This window comes from Oncorhynchus mykiss, chromosome 21, assembly GCF_057628025.1.
Source record: "Oncorhynchus mykiss isolate SJ-2025 chromosome 21, ASM5762802v1, whole genome shotgun sequence".
Classification (NCBI taxonomy): domain Eukaryota; kingdom Metazoa; phylum Chordata; class Actinopteri; order Salmoniformes; family Salmonidae; genus Oncorhynchus; species Oncorhynchus mykiss.
In genome coordinates this window covers 39,641,609-39,658,690 of record NC_143042.1, presented here as the reverse complement: position 1 = coordinate 39,658,690, position 17,082 = coordinate 39,641,609, and the positions used below count along the sequence as shown (strand labels likewise).

Genomic DNA, 17,082 nt, shown 5'->3' with positions numbered 1-17,082 from the left:
GTGAGAGGGAGGGTTGTTGTGTAGAGAGGGTTGTGGTGTGAGAGAGAGGGTTGTTGTGTGAGAGGGAGGGTTGTTGTGTGAGAGGGAGGGTTGTTGTGTGAGAGGAAGGGTTGTTGTGTAGAGAGGGTTGTGGTGTGAGAGATGATTGTTGTGTGACAGGGAGGGTTGTTGTGTGAGAGAGAGGGTTGTTGTGTAGAGAGGGTTGTTGTGTGAGAGGGAGGGTTGTTGTGTGACAGGGATGGTTGTTGTGTGAGAGGGAGGGTTGTTGTGTGAGAGAGAAGGTTGTTGTGTGAGAGAGAGGGTTGTTGTGTGAGAGGGAGGGTTGTTGTGTGAGAGAGAGGGTTGTTGTGTAGAGAGGGTTGTTGTGTGAGAGAGATGGTTGTTGTGTGAGAGAGATGGTTGTTGTGTGAGAGAGATGGTTGTTGTGTGAGAGAGAGGGTTGTTGTGTTAGAGAGAGGGTTGTTGTGTTAGAGAGATGGTTGTTGTGTGAGAGAGAAGGTTGTTGTGTGAGAGAGAGGGTTGTTGTGTGAGAGGGAGGGTTGTTGTGTGAGAGAGAGGGTTGTTGTGTGAGAGGGAGGGTTGTTGTGTCAGAGAGATGGTTGTTGTGTGAGTGAGAGGGTTGTTGTGTGAGAGAGAGGGTTGTTGTGTGAGAGAGAGGGTTGTTGTGTGAGAGAGAGGGTTGTTGTGTGAGAGAGAGGGTTGTTGTGTGAGAGGGAGGGTTGTTGTGTGAGAGAGAGTGTTGTTGTGTGAGAGAGATGGTTGTTGTGTGAGAGAGAAGGTTGTTGTGTGAGAGAGATGGTTGTTGTGTGAGAGGGAGGGTTGTTGTGTGAGAGAGAGGGTTGTTGTGTAGAGAGGGTTGTTGTGTGAGAGAGATGGTTGTGGTGTGAGAGAGAGGGTTGTTGTGTGAGAGAGAAGGTTGTTGTGTGAGAGAGAGGGTTGTTGTGTGAGAGAGAGGGTTGTTGTGTGAGAGAGAAGGTTGTTGTGTGAGAGAGAAGGTTGTTGTGTGAGAGAGAGGGTTGTTGTGTGAGAGAGAGGGTTGTTGTGTGTCAGCAACCCAGAACTATATACTCAATACATCAACAGCTTTCTACTGTATCATGGTTCTTGTCGTTTCAATAGTGTGTCTTTGTACAGTATCAAAAGCTAGGCTATAACCTCAATGGATCAAAAACTAGGCTACATCAATGGATCAAAAACTAGGCGGTATCCTCAATGGATCAAAAGCTAAGCGGTATCCTCAATGGATCAAAAGCTAGGCTATATCAATGGATCAAAAGCTAGGCTGTATCCTCAATGGACCAAAAACTAGGCTGTATCCTCAATGGACCAAAAGCTAAGCTGTATCCTCAATGGATCAAACGCTAGGCTGTATCCTCAATGGATCAAAAGCTAAGCTGTATCCTCAATGGATCAAAAGCTAAGCTGTATCCTCAATGGATCAAAAGCTAGGCTGTATCCTCAATGGATCAAAAGCTAAGCTGTATCCTCAATGGATCAAAAGCTAAGCTGTATCCTCAATGGATCAAAAGCTAAGCTGTATCCTCAATGGATCAAAAGCTAGGCTATATCAATGGATCAAAAGCTAAGCTGTATCCTCAATGGATCAAACGCTAGGCTATATCAATGGATCAAAAGCTAAGCTGTATCCTCAATGGATCAAACGCTAGGCTGTATCCTCAATGGATCAAAAGCTAAGCTGTATCCTCAATGGATCAATAGCTAGGCTATATCAATGGATCAAAAGCTAAGCTGTATCCTCAATGGATCAAACGCTAGGCTGTATCCTCAATGGATCAAAAGCTAAGCTGTATCCTCAATGGAGCAAAAGCTAAGCTGTATCCTCAATGGATCAAAAGCTAGGCTGTATCCTCAATGGATCAAAAGCTAGGCTATATCAATGGATCAAAAGCTAAGCTGTATCCTCAATGGATCAAAAGCTAAGCTGTATCCTCAATGGATCAAAAGCTAAGCTGTATCCTCAATGGATCAAACGCTAGGCTGTATCCTCAATGGATCAAAAGCTAAGCTGTATCCTCAATGGATAAAAAGCTAAGCTGTATCCTCAATGGATCAAACGCTAGGCTATATCAATGGATCAAAAGCTAAGCTGTATCCTCAATGGATCAAACGCTAGGCTATATCAATGGATCAAAAGCTAGGCTGTATCCTCAATGGATCAACAGCTAGGCTATATCAATGGATCAAAAGCTAGGCTGTATCCTCAATGGATCAACAGCTAGGCTATATCAATGGATCAAAAGCTAAGCTGTATCCTCAATGGATCAACAGCTAGGCTATATCCTCAATGTATTAAAATCTAGGCTATATCCTCAATGGATCAATAGCTAGTCTATATCCTCACTGGATCAACAGCTAGTCTATATTCTCAATGGATCAAAAACTAGGCTATATCCTGAATGGATCAAAAGCTAGGCTATATCAATGGATCAAAAGCTAAGCTGTATCCTCAATTGATCAAAAGCTAGGCTGTATCCTCAATGGATCAAAAGCTAGGCTATATCAATGGATCAAAAGCTAGGCTGTATCCTCAATGGATCAAAAGCTAAGCTGTATCCTCAATGGATCAAAAGCTAGGCTGTATCCTCAATGGATCAAAAGCTAGGCTATATCAATGGATCAAAAGCTAAGCTGTATCCTCAATGGATCAAAAGCTAGGCTGTATCCTCAATGGATCAAAAGCTAGGCTATATCAATGGATCAAAAGCTAAGCTGTATCCTCAATGGATCAACAGCTAGGCTATATCCTCAATGTATTAAAATCTAGGCTATATCCTCAATGGATCAATAGCTAGTCTATATTCTCAATGGATTAACAGCTAGTCTAAATCCTCAAGGGATTAACAGCTAGTCTATATCGTCAATACATCTACGCCTTGCTTCCTATCTACAATCTGTTCATTTCTATGCTGTTTCTTTCTATCAATGGCTTTTCTTTTCCAGATTTATAGCACCTTGGAAGCATGTGTGTATCAATAGCTTTTCTATTCTAGACTTACGTTGGGAGCATGCGGAAATCTCCCGAGTACGCTTCATATTTGTAGTTGATGACATGCCAGTCCGTGTTGTAAGTCTTGATGCACTGCCAAACAGGTCAACATTAGAGCTCAATTAGTAACATTACAACACCAGGGGACCAGGGTAATAAAGAGTTCACAGTTCACATCATGCCAGAAAAGTGTCACTGTATGTCAAGTTTAGAGGTCGACCGGCATGGCCGATTTCAAGTTTTCATAACAATTGGTAATCGGCATTTTTGGACGCCGATTATGGACAATTACATTGCACTCCATGAGGAGACTGCGTGGCAGGCTGACCTCTTGTTACGCGAGTGCAGCAAGGAGCCAAGGTAAGTTGCTAGCTAGCATTAAACTTACCTTATAAAAAAACAATAAATCTTAACATATTCACGAGTTAACTACACATGGTTGATGATATTACTAGGTTAACTAGCTTGTCCTGCGTTGCATATAATCAATGTGGTGCATGTTAATTTATCATTGAATCACAGCCTACTTCGCCAAACGGGTGATGACTTAACAAGCGCATTCGTGAAAAAAACACTGTCGTTGCACCAATGTGTATCTAACCATAAACATCAATGCCCTTCTTAAAATCAGTACACAAATATATATTTTTAAACCTGCATATTTAGCTAATATTGCCTGCTAACATGAATCTATTTTAATTAGGGAAATTGTGTCACTTCTCTTGCGTTCAGTGCAAGCAGAGTCAGGGTATATGCAGCAGTTTGAGCCGCCTGGCTCGTTGCGAACTGTGTGAAGACCATTTCTTCCTAACAAAGACCGTCATTAATTTGCCAGAATTTTACATAATTATGACATAACATTGAAGGTTGTGCAATGTTACAGCAATATTTAGACTTATGGATGCCACGCATTCGATCAAATAGGGAACGGTTCCGTATTTCACTGAAAGAATAAATGTTTTGTTTTCGAAATTATAGTTTCCAGATTTGACCATATTAATGACCTACGGCTCATATTTCTGTGTGTTTATTATATTAAAATTAAGTGTATTATTTGATATTTGATAGAGCAGTCTGACTGAGTGGTGGTAGGCAGCAGCAGGCTCGCAAGCATTCATTCAAAACAGCAGTTTCCTGCGTTTGCCAGCAGCTCTTCACTGTGCTTCAAGCATTGCGCTGTTTATGACTTAAAGCCTATCAACTCCCGAGATTAGGCTGGAAATACTATAGTGCCTATAAGAACATCCAATAGTCAAAGGTATATGAAATACTAATGGTATAGAGAGAAATAGTCCTATAATTCCTATAATAACTACAACCTAAAACTTCTTACCTGGGAATATTGAAGACTTATGTTAAAAGGAACCACCAGCTTTCATATTCATGTTCTGAGCAAGGAACTTAAACGTTAGCTTTTTTACATGGCACAGATTGCACTTTCTTCTCCAACACTGTGTTTTTGCATTATTTAAACCAAATTGAACATGTTTCATTATTTATTTGAGACTAAATTGATTTTATTGATGTATTATATTAAGTTAAAATAAAAGTGTTCATTCAGTATTGTTGTAATTGTCATTATTACAAATATATATATAAAAATGAATTAATCGGTATCTGCTTTTTTTGGTCCTCCAATAATCGGTATCAGCGTTGAAAAATAATAATCGGTCGACCTCTAGTCAAGTTGTCAAGTTTTTGCTTTAGGTATGGTGCTCGCTGAGTAACAGTTAACAGGTCAACATCTTTTGATTGGGACCAACCAGTAGTTTGTTTCTGGTCAGGCCTCGAAGTTCCTATTGATTCCTATTACGATATAGCCTTGTCAAGTTTTGTCTACATGCATTTTTTTGTTGTGTACTAGGGTCGACTGAATGAGTACCTCTTTGGCAAACAGGCTCTTGGCGTCCCTCTCTGCATTCTGGGGCACGGAGGGAACCACGGTCCTCCTCTGACGAGAGATCTGAGACTCCTACACAGAGAGGGAGAAAGGGCGGGGTTGGAAAGAGATGAGGGTGAACAGTCGTTTAGGATTTTACTGCTTTGTGTCCTGATCAGAACCACGTGTGTTTGAATAATGTGCATTTGAAAGAGTCCCAATAATCTGTCAGTGATTGAGTTAAACTGGACTGGCTGGGTCGATTGGTTTTGACTAATACAAGGCTGTGATCTGGTGAATAATGGGAAAAGACACTTTTTCGTAGAAACAGAAATCTATAAGAACGCCCTCCCTGGGACAATTCTCACAGAATTTGCTGATCTTGGTATAAAATAAACCACTGTTCCTGCAGTATTTTCTGGTATTCATATTATATGCTACTGCGGGGATATATGTCGCAATGCTTTCCCTAGCTACCGTACAAAATGTGTGCCTGGTTATCCAGTGTTTCTAGGAACATATTTGAAAGAGTATGTCACTTTTATAAATATTGTCAAATAAAACATTGAATTTGAACAAACTAAACAAATGTTTCATGTGTCAGTGTGTGTGTACCGAGATGTCGTCGACAGGACACTGCAACAGGTCTCTGTGAGGGTCACTGTGGATCTGGGCTTTCCTCTGGAACACCACGTTCTCATAGTCCAACGGCTCAATGATCTTAGGCTGCTCCTGTAGAGAAACATACAGTCAAGTTACGAAGAGACACACAGATAAGCACAGATAAGCTACCACACATTTACATTACATTTCGGTCATTTAGCAGACGCTCTTATCCAGAGCAACTTCCAATGAGGGCAGGATGGTAAGCCAATTAAAAACCTTTGTTCAATAAAGCAGCTGTCAGCTAAATCAGTGCTAACAAGAAAAGACACTGCAAATGCAGACAGACAGACACATAAACACAAAGGCACACACCCTCACTCACTCCTTCACATAAACAGGGGGATACGTTGGATAGATTTGCTTGGTCATGTATTTTCCATGTCTTTCTTAAAGCACTATGTTGTTTATTGTGACAATATTTGTTAGCTCTTTTGTAAGCAGTAAGCTAAAGTAAGCCTGAGTGTACAAAACATTAAGAACACCTTCCTAATATTGAGTTGTACCCCCTTTTGCACAAAGAATAGCCTAAATTCATAGGGGCATGGACTCTGCAAGGTGTCGAAAGCGTTCCACAGGGATACTGGCCCATGTCGACTCCAATGCTTTTCACAGCTGTGTCAATTTGGCGTGATGTCCTTTGGGTGGTGGACCATTCTTGATACACACAGGAAACTGTTGAGTGTGAAAAACCCAGCAGCGTTGCAGTTCTTGACACACTCAAATCGGTACGCCTGGCACCTACAACCATACCCCCGTACAAAAGCATATCAAGAAGCTGATTAAACAGCATGATCATTACACAGGTGTCTGTAATAAAGCCCTTTTGTGGGGTAAATCTCATACTGATTGGCTGGGCATATGCCCTCCCTGGCCCACCTACGGCTGCGCCCCTGCCCAGTCATGTGAAATCCATGGATTAGGATCCATGGATTAGCATTTATTTATTTCAATTGATTGATTTCCTTATATGAACTGTAACTCAGTAAAATCGTTGAAATTGTTTCATGTTGCGTTTATATTGTTGTTCAGTATATAAACATTGGATTTCTGTGGTCTGAATTTCAGAATCATTTTTGTTTTCAGACATTTTCCGTTGGTAGGGCTACCCATGTGTCTCTCCTGACTCACAAAGCCTGCTCACTGATGTCAATACCAAATCTGATAATTGTGACTTGATTGAATTGTAGTGATGTGAATAATAATAATGATGGTGAGAACCCAATATAGCCTAACCTACTATAAAAACCTTTCCATGTTTATAGTCATGTGACAAAGACCTAAAAAAAAAATAACGTACACATTTTGGCCTTTTTCCACATTAAATGTTTCATTTTCATAACTGATCAACATTTGGTATGCTATAGCCTATATATAATATTCTGCCCATATGAACACATTTATTTAGTCCATATAAAGAACAGCTATTCACGATTGAATGAAAATCAGCAAACAGACGCAACATTGTTTCACATTCTTTAATAAAATACTAAAACAGAAACAGGCAATAGGCTATACAGCTGGCTTCACAGTTTCCCTGACAAATAGGCCTACAGCGAAAGCCAACGTATATCAACAACGTTGAGTGCGCCAGAGTGCTGCGTAGTACCTTCCACACAAAGTTTTGCCTCGACAAAAAGACACGCATTTGGGACGATGCCCGAGACTGACCAATAAAGTCCTCCTAGCTACTGAATCCTGAGCTCTCATGGTGGTGTCATTGTGAAAAAGCAAGGTGCGTTTCATCTCTCCCCCTCAATATGATCCGTAGAGGGGACAGAGTATCATAGGGGTGGCTGTGGACCGGGTACAAAACAGACCAGAGTCCCAGACGAGTAACACAACACACTAACAGAATGGTGTAATTGTGAAAAAGCACAGTGTGTTTCAGTTTTCCTCTGTCTGGGCAGTTGTTTGGAAGCTGAGACTGAAAAACATCACTCTGCTCTTTTCCCACCTGATCTGTTTTGCTCTGCTGGACTAGAGATTTGTCAATGTGACAGAGAGAAGCTACTCTCCCTGAACTAAAGATGACTGAGGTTAGAGGGCAGAGATCACAGAGAGACACAAAGTTCAGAGGGCGGCTGCAGAGCATGAAACGAGAGACTCGCTAATTACAGTGCCTTGCGAAAGTATTCGGCCCCCTTGAACTTTGCGACCTTTTGCCACATTTCAGGCTTCAAACATAAAGATATAAAACTGTATTTTTTTGTGAAGAATCAACAACAAGTGGGACACAATCATGAAGTGGAACGACATTTATTGGATATTTCAAACTTTTTTAACATATCAAAAACTGAAAAATTGGGCGTGCAAAATTATTCAGCCCCCTTAATAAGTTAATACTTTGTAGCGCCACCTTTTGCTGCGATTACAGCTGTAAGTCGCTTGGGGTATGTCTCTATCAGTTTTGCACATCGAGAGACTGAATTTTTTCCCATTCCTCCTTGCAAAACAGCTCGAGCTCAGTGAGGTTGGATGGAGAGCATTTGTGAACAGCAGTTTTCAGTTCTTTCCACAGATTCTCGATTGGATTCAGGTCTGGACTTTGACTTGGCCATTCTAACACCTGGATATGTTTATTTTTGAACCATTCCATTGTAGATTTTGCTTTATGTTTTGGATCATTGTCTTGTTGGAATACAAATCTCCGTCCCAGTCTCAGGTCTTTTGCAGACTCCATCAGGTTTTCTTCCAGAATGGTCCTGTATTTGGCTCCATCCATCTTCCCATCAATTTTAACCATCTTCCCTGTCCCCGCTGAAGAAAAGCAGGCCCAAACCATGATGCTGCCACCACCATGTTTGACAGTGGGGATGGTGTGTTCAGCTGTGTTGCTTTTACGCCAAACATAACATTTTGCATTGTTGCCAAAAAGTTCAATTTTGGTTTCATCTGACCAGAGCACCTTCTTCCACATGTTTGGTGTGTCTCCCAGGTGGCTTGTGGCAAACTTTAAATGACACTTTTTATGGATATCTTTAAGAAATGGCTTTCTTCTTGCCACTCTTCCATAAAGGCCAGATTTGTGCAATATACGACTGATTGTTGTCCTATGGACAGAGTCTCCCACCTCAGCTGTAGATCTCTGCAGTTCATCCAGAGTGATCATGGGCCTCTTGGCTGCATCTCTGATCAGTCTTCTCCTTGTATGAGCTGAAAGTTTAGAGGGACGGCCAGGTCTTGGTAGATTTGCAGTGGTCTGATACTCCTTCCATTTCAATATTATCGCTTGCACAGTGCTCCTTGGGATGTTTAAAGCTTGGGAAATCTTTTTGTATCCAAATCCGGCTTTAAACTTCTTCACAACAGTATCTCGGACCTGCCTGGTGTGTTCCTTGTTCTTCATGATGCTCACTGCGCTTTTAACGGACCTCTGAGACTATCACAGTGCAGGTGCATTTATACGGAGACTTGATTACACACAGGTGGATTGTATTTATCATCATTAGTCATTTAGGTCAACATTGGATCATTCAGAGATCCTCACTGAACTTCTGGAGAGAGTTTGCTGCACTGAAAGTAAAGGGGATGAATAATTTTGCCCGCCCAATTTTTCAGTTTTTGATTTGTTAAAAAAGTTTGAAATATCCAATAAATGTCGTTCCACTTCATGATTGTGTCCCACTTGTTGTTGATTCTTCACAAAAAAATACAGTTTTATATCTTTATGTTTGAAGCCTGAAATGTGGCAAAAGTTCGCAAAGTTCAAGGGGGCCGAATACTTTCGCAAGGCACTGTATATTATCAGAATCCAGAAAAGAGCCGTTCAATTCTACAACAACCTAAAAGGAAGCTATTCCCAAACCGTCCATAACAAAGCCATCACCTACAGAGAGATTAACCTATTGAAGTGTCCTCTAAGCAAGCTGGTCCTGTGGCTCTATTCGCAAACACAAATAGACCCCACAGAACCCCAGGACAGCAACACGATTAGACCCAACCAAATCACCAGAAAACAAAAACATAATCACTTGACACATTGGAAATTATTAACCAAAAAACGGACTGTGACTGACCCAAAATGAAGGAAAGCTTTGACTATGTACAGACAGTGAGCATAACCTTGCTATTGAGAGAGGCCTGTAGGCAGACAATTAGGTGAAAACTGAGTTTAGATTACAGACCCACAAATAATTTGAAAACAAATCCAATTCTAATAAACTCCCATATCTATGGTGAAATATCCCAGTGTGCCATCAAAGCAGCAAGATGTGTGACCTGTTGCCACAAGAAAAGGGCAACCAGTGAAGAACAAACACCATTGTAAATACCACCCATATGTATGTGTATTTACTTTCCCTTTTGGACTTTAACTATTTGCCCAACGTTACAACACTGTACATAGCCATAATATGACATTTGAAATGTCTCTATTCCATTGAAACTTTTGTGAGTGTAATGTTGACTGTTCATTTCTGATTGTTTATTTCACTTTTGTTTATTATCTATTTCACCTGCTTTGGCAATGTAAACATATGTTTCCCATGCCGATAAAGCCCTTTGAATTGAGAGAGAGAGAGAGAGAGAGAGAGAGAGAGAGAGAGAGAGAGAGAGAAATAAACAATAACCAGAGGAGAGAGAGAGCATGAACAGAGGGAAAGAGGGAAAAATATTAGGCGGACTGCTGGACTGGAGGAGATCTTTAGAGCAGCTGAAGGATCACTCAAAACATTGAGAGGATTGTGATCACATGGCACAGTAGTCTAGTTCAACAGAATGTCCTTTGAGGGGTTGGAGTCCAACACTCCGACACCAGAGGTTGACTGTGTTACATGGTCCCTACTGAAGTACTCTGCAGAGGGGTTAGGCACTGCACAGGGTTGTAAAAATGCCTTAAAACCTTTGACCTTAGGGTCTTAGTTCCTGGCTACTGTTTCTTTTTTGACGCCAGGGAGTTCAGAGGGAGGTTGCTTGCTGCAGTGAGTGAAAATTAGCGTAGCAGGGCACAGGTTATTGCAGGAGTTCTAACTTCATCAGCCATTGGAGAGTGGCTCAGTCTGACATGTTACCAAGGCAACACAATCACAAAACAAAAGATGGCTGCTCCACCACATCACTGCATCCTGTTGAGAGTTTCATAGAGAAGTGAATGATTTCATATCCTATATTCAAAGACATTTTCAGAGAAAACACACATATGATAGGCTAAGTCGTGTGAATCAGTCCAGGACAAAGCAAGTCAGCCAAGGAGAAGCAACTAGGAAACGTCAATAATTATTCATTCTAACAATAGTGCAAGGCTCAGCAGAAGCAGGTGAAAATATGACATAGGGTAAGCCTTGCTTGAATACAATGTAATCTGCTCTATGTAAGGTAATAGACTCCTGGGCCTGAGGGCAGTTTCATGCAGCCCAGAATGTGGTAGAGCTCTATCCATATTAGAGGAGACTGTTCTGCAGTGACCACTGACCAGTGGCCAAGGACATTGGAAAAGACTCAAGGGAGAGAAAGACACAGTCAGATAACATGTCAGAGAACCACCAGGCCCCTCTCTAGGACTCCCGGCTCAAACACCCTGCCACAGTTCAGCTGTGAGTGTGTCCCACCTGGCACATGTACTGCTGTCCAGGGAATTAGGGAGTGTGGGGAGAGGACATGCTGGACTTTAGATCAACTATTTCCCTTTCAGCTGGTGCACAGTGATTCTCCCTCTCTTTTGCACTCCTTCCCTCCCCCAGTCATTGTTCTATGTCTCTCACACACACACGCACACGCATGTGTATTCATGTACAGTTGAAGTCGGAAGTTTACATACACTTAGGTTGGAGTCGTTAAAACTTGTTTTTAAACCACTCCGCAAATGTCTTGTTAACAAACTATAGTTTTGGCAAGTCGGTTAGAACATTTACTTTGTGCATGACACAAGTCATTTTTCCAACAATTGTTTACAGACAGATTATTTCACTTAAAACTCACTGTATCACAATTTCAGTGGGTCAGAAGTTTACATATACTAAGTTGACTGTGCCTTTAAACAGCTTGGAAAATTCCAGGAAATTATGTCATGACTTTAGAAGCCTCTGATAGGCTAATTGACATAATTTGAGTCAATTGGAGGTGTACCTGTGGATATATTTCAAGGCCTACATCCAAATTCAGTGCCTCTTTGCTTGACGTCATGGGAAAATCAAAAGAAATAAGCCAAGACCTCAGAAGAAAAATTGTAGACCTCCACAAGTCTGGTTCATCATTGGGAGCTATTTCTAAACGCCTGAAGGTACCACGTTCATCTGTACAAACAATAGTTTGCAAGTATAAACAACATGGGACCGTCATCCCACTCAGGAAGCAGACGCGTTCTGTCTCCTAGAGATGAACGTACTTTGGTGCGAAAAGTACCAAGAACAACGGCAAAGGACCTTGTGAAGATGCTGGAGAAAACAGGTACAAAAGTATCTATATCCACAGTAAAACGAGTCCGAAAACATAACCTGAAAGGCCACTCAGCAAGGAATACTGCTCCAAAACCGCCATAAAAAAGCCAGACTACGGTTTGCAACTGCACATGGGGACAAAGATTGTACTTTTTAGAGAAATGTCCTCTGGCCTGATGAAACAAAAATAGAACTGTTTAGCCATAATGACCATCGTTATGTTTGGAGGAAAGAGGGGTGGCTTGCAAGCCAAAGAACACCCTCCCAATCGTAAAGCACGGGGGTGGCAGCATCATGTTGTGGGGGTGCATTGCTGCAGGAGGGACTGGTGCACTTCACAAAATAAATGGCATCATGAGGTAGGACAATAATGTGGATATATTGAAACAACATCTCAAGACATCACTCAGGAAGTTAAAGCTTGGTCGCAAATGGTTCTTCAAAATGGACAATGACCCCAAGCATACTTTAAAAGTTGTGGCAAATGGCTTAAGGACAACAAAGTCAAGGTATTGGAGTGGCCATCACTAAGCCCTGACCTCAATCCTATAGCACATTTGTGGGCAGAACTGAAAAAGCGTGTGTGAGCAAAGAGGCCTACAAACCTAACTCAGTTACACCAGCTCTGTCAGGAGGAATGGGCCAAAATTCACCCAACTTATTCTGGGAAGCTTGTGGAATGCTACCCAAAACATTTGACCCAAGTTAAGCAATTTAAAGGCAATGCTACCAAATACTAATTGAGTGTATGTAAACTAGAGGTCGACCGATTAATCGGAATGGCCGGATAATTAGGGCCGATTTCAACTTTTCATAACAATAAGAAATCTGTATTTTTGGGCGCCGATTTAAAAAAAATGATATTATTATAAAAAAATGTACACCTTTATTTAATCTTTAATTAACTAGGCAAGTCCGTTAAGAACACATTCTTATTTTCAATGACGGCCTAGGAACGGTGGGTTAATTTAACTGCCTTGTTCAGGGGCAGAACAACAATTTTCACCTTGTCAGCTCGGGGGATCCAATCTTGCAAAACTTACAGTTAACAAGTTCAATGCAATAACGACCTGCCTCTCTCTCTTGTTGCACTCCGCAACAGGAGACTTGCCTGTTACGCGAATGCAGTAAGCCAAGGTAAGTTGCTTGCTAGCATTAAACTTATCTTATAAAAAACAATCAATCATAATCACTAGTTAACTACACATGGTTGATGATATTACTAGATATTATCCAGCGTGTCCTGCGTTGCATATAATCTGACTGAGCATACAAGCATACAAGTATTTAAGTATCTGACTGAGCGGTGGTAGGCAGAAGCAGGCGCGTAAACATTCATTCAAACAGCACTTTCGGGTGTTTTGCCAGCAGCTCTTCGTTGTGCGGCAAGCATTGCGCTGTTCAAGCCTATCAACTCCCGAGATGAGGCTGGTGTAACCGAAGTGAAATGGTTAGCTAGTTAGCGCGCGCTAATAGCATTCCAAAAGTCACTCGCTCTGAGCCTTCTAGTAGTTGTTCCCCTTGCTCTGCTTGAGTAACGCTGCTTCGATGGTGGCTGTTGTCGTTGTGTTGCTGGTTCGAGCCCAGGGAGGAGCGAGGAGAGGGACAGAAGCTGTACTGTTACACTGGCAATTCTAAAGTGCCTATAAGAACATCTAATAGTCAAAGGTTAATGAAATACTAATGGTATAGCGGGAAATAGTCCTATAATTCCTATAATAACTACAACCTAAAACTTCTTACCTGGGAATATTGAAGACTCATGTTAAAAGGAACCACCAGCTTTCATATGTTCTTATGTTCTGAGTAAGGAACTGAAACGTTAGCTTTCTTACATGGCACATATTGCACTTTTACTTTCTTCTCCAACACTTTGTTTTTGTATTATTTAAACCAAATTGAACATGTTTCATTGTTTACTTGAGGCTAAATTGATTTTATTGATGTATTATATTAAGTTAAAATAAGTGTTCATTCAGTGTTGTTGTAAGTGTCATTATTACAAATAAAAAAAATAAAAAAATTGGCCGATTAATCGGTATCAGCTCTTTTCTTTCTTAAAATAAAGTGGTGATCCTAACTGACCTAAGACAGGGAATTTTTACTAGGATTAAATGTTAGGAATTGTGAAAATCTTAGTTTAAATGTATTTGGCTAAGGTGTATGTAAACTTCCAACTTCAACTGTACATGGTAAACAACATAATCGCACGGCCTTACAATCAGCTACTGTAGGTAGGTTCTGCTGCCTGCTTAATGCATTACTTCTAGCAGCTCAGAGGAGAGCAGCAGCTTCCTGTCATGTGCAACAGGTTGGGCAGCAGTGGAACCACAGAACCAGAAGATACAGTTCCATTGCGACAGTTCGTGTGAGAGAGAGAGAGAGAGAGAGAGAGAGAGAGAGAGAGAGAGAGAGAGAGCGAAGAGATAGAGAGGGAGAGAGAAGGGGGAGGGAGAGAAAGAGAGAGAGTTCTGGCTCAACTCCTTTAGAGAAGAACAGCCTGGGAGAGAAAGAAAACGAAAGAGCAAGGAAGGAGGAAGAAGGGGTTAGTTCTGGTTGGGGCGTAGCCGCCTGCCTGCTACATTCGCCCATATATAGTCACTTTCTCATCTCTTTATGGGACTTTACTGTACGTCACACCGGTTTTTCAACTCAGCAATCAATCTGGCCCCGGACACTCCAAACACCATCACTGGCTTTGGCTATAATGTTAGCGAGAGAAGTACTTTTCCAGATTGCTGTGCGTCTTATACAGTTCAGTGGAAAGACAGAGGAGAAGTCTATCTCTAGCAGATGGGCTTTACTACTGGCGATTAATGTGTACATACGCACGCAAGCACAAACACACACACACACATGCACCAACAGTTCCAATGTCCTCCCCCTGACCCCAGTAAGTACTAGTCTGTGTGTTTACTGAGAACACACTTTCCATGTTCCACAACCCTTGACCTGACTTGATTTGAGTAAATACACAATCTTATATGTATATCATTCCTCTAGACAAGATCTAAACAACACCTCTTGAGACTCTTCAGGAGCTTCCTTATGATCTAAGCGACCCTAGTCAATTACAGTATGTTCATTTCAGCTAACATTCAAAACGTCTCAATGTCTTATGAGCTGAAACTAGGTTAAGGCTTTTAATTGAGCTTTCAGATCACAGAGAATGGAGCCCAGAACAAAGTAAATACCTACCCCTCCAATTGAATGTAGGAAAGGTCATTTCTAGACACACCAACTAAGAGATACAGGAATATGGAAAGAGCAGAAAACTGTTAATTCCAGGAAGGAGAATAAGACAAGCAGCCCCATTGACATAAGTGACACACACACACACACACACACACACACACACACACACACACACACACACACACAGGAAGCATGGTTGGAGCATGCCTCCAGGGAATCCCCATGTGAGAATGCCTGCTCCATGACCTCCACAAAACAGGGCTTGTTCTTCATTACCACGGCGACCATTACCCTGAGGATCATCTGCTCAACCAGACACAACACACATCGGAACCTGTGTTGCCTTGCACACGTCAGTCAGCGTCAAACCTCATCACAAGATTACTATGCCTGATTGACTTCACTTGAGTGGAGATATTTGTGAATAAAAAGATCTGGCCTAAGAGATCTGCAAAAGTCCACTGAATGTTTTCTTGGCTGGGATTTTCAATTGGTTGCATCATATGAGAAAGAGAGAAAAGTCTAGCGAATCAGATGACATTGACAGTGTGGGAGAGTTTACCGTGGAGAACTATCATGATGACAAATCAAGAGGGCATGAGGTCAAACAACCCTAGAGGTCATGTACGTACGTACGTACGTACGTACGTACGTACGCACACACACACACACACACACACACACACACACACACACACACACCACAGAGGACCAAAAGGAGCCCTGTGTGAGTGATTAAATCTCAGTGCCTCTTCAGCATTAAATGCAATTTATCTCAAGCCATACCCTGCATCATCAGGGTTTCAGGCCAATACTACACACAGTCCAATTGTAACACAAACCCCGACCAGTGCACAAATCATGATCCATGATACAGCACTTACTATTGTCCTTTCAACAAAGAAAAAGGAAATGCTTCTATAGAGACTGAACTCTTACTGTAGGCCTAGCTATAATCAAAGACCACCAGGATCAATAATGATACTTTACATGCCTGGAACATCAAATATTCAGTACTGGGGAAAGAAAGGACCAGGCTACACGACAGGGAATAGGGATAGCTAGGCAAACCATGCAGTCTAGCTGCACATTCAACCTCAGAACTGGCACTGCTCAATTCTCAAGCACACAAAAGCCGCCGCTGGAGCTGGAGCCAAGACCAATGGAATACCATGTGTTCTCTCTTCTGATCTGCATGAACAATGTCACACCACTATCCACAGGGAAAAGACACACATACTGCAAATACGATTACTTCCTTTATATGGACATTATCCCGTTTCAATACGGTCATTTTCTGCTAACCGTCACTGCTTAATTACCGGCTAATTACGACGTAATACGCATGTTTAAATTTAAAGAGGTAGCTTGTATCCCAATCCAATGTAGCAAGCTCTGCTCAGTGGGTGACGTAGAGGAAATGGTGAGACGCTGACACGCGTCTTCGATAATAACTGGGGGGAAACATTTGTCTTTCGACATTCAGACATTCAAGTAACGTTATGAACTAAAAGTACACATAGGCTTTTCCGGATTAAACATAATAAATGGAGCGAACCTTCGGGCTATGGTTTCGTGAGCGGGTTTGGACAGCAAGGTAGGCTACCGTTAGCTAGCCAAAGAAGAGATTATTAGCCATCATCATACTAACCACAATCACCGATGTCCTCACAGCCTCGGAGACGCTTTGCCTGAGTTCCGCCGCAGTTCCTGGTTTACTCAACCTTTTGGTAAATTTCCGTACCTCCGACATAACTATCTTTCTCGTGAAAACCTCCACCTAAATCCCGGTATAACTGAGGGCATGCCACGGAGCTCAAGCAGCTGCAGACAGTTGTGACAGATGCGGATGGACCAGGCAGGCAGGCAGCGTTGTCGTAGTGAGGCGGGGCTGGAGCGAGTGAAGAGGACCGAACAGGATTATCGAGCATCTCGCGCGCCTCCTGCCTGTTCCCTCTCAA

General features: G+C 41.9%; 1 protein-coding gene across 6 annotated transcripts in view; it reads right to left on the bottom strand.

Moving 5' to 3' along the window:
* The window catches only part of dock11 (dedicator of cytokinesis 11), a 114,685-nt gene extending 97,603 nt beyond the window's left edge, over positions 1–17,082 (bottom strand). For all 6 annotated transcript variants that reach the window (XM_036957962.2, XM_036957959.2, XM_036957960.2 and 3 more), the window contains exons 1-4: positions 16,773–17,082; positions 5,502–5,618; positions 4,890–4,979; positions 3,018–3,100 (exon numbers count right to left, since the gene is read on the bottom strand). In XM_036957962.2, the coding sequence (XP_036813857.2) occupies positions 3,018–3,100; positions 4,890–4,979; positions 5,502–5,618; positions 16,773–16,874 (392 nt within the window). In that variant the 5' untranslated portion in view covers positions 16,875–17,082. The remainder of the gene's footprint in view (positions 1–3,017; positions 3,101–4,889; positions 4,980–5,501; positions 5,619–16,772) is intronic.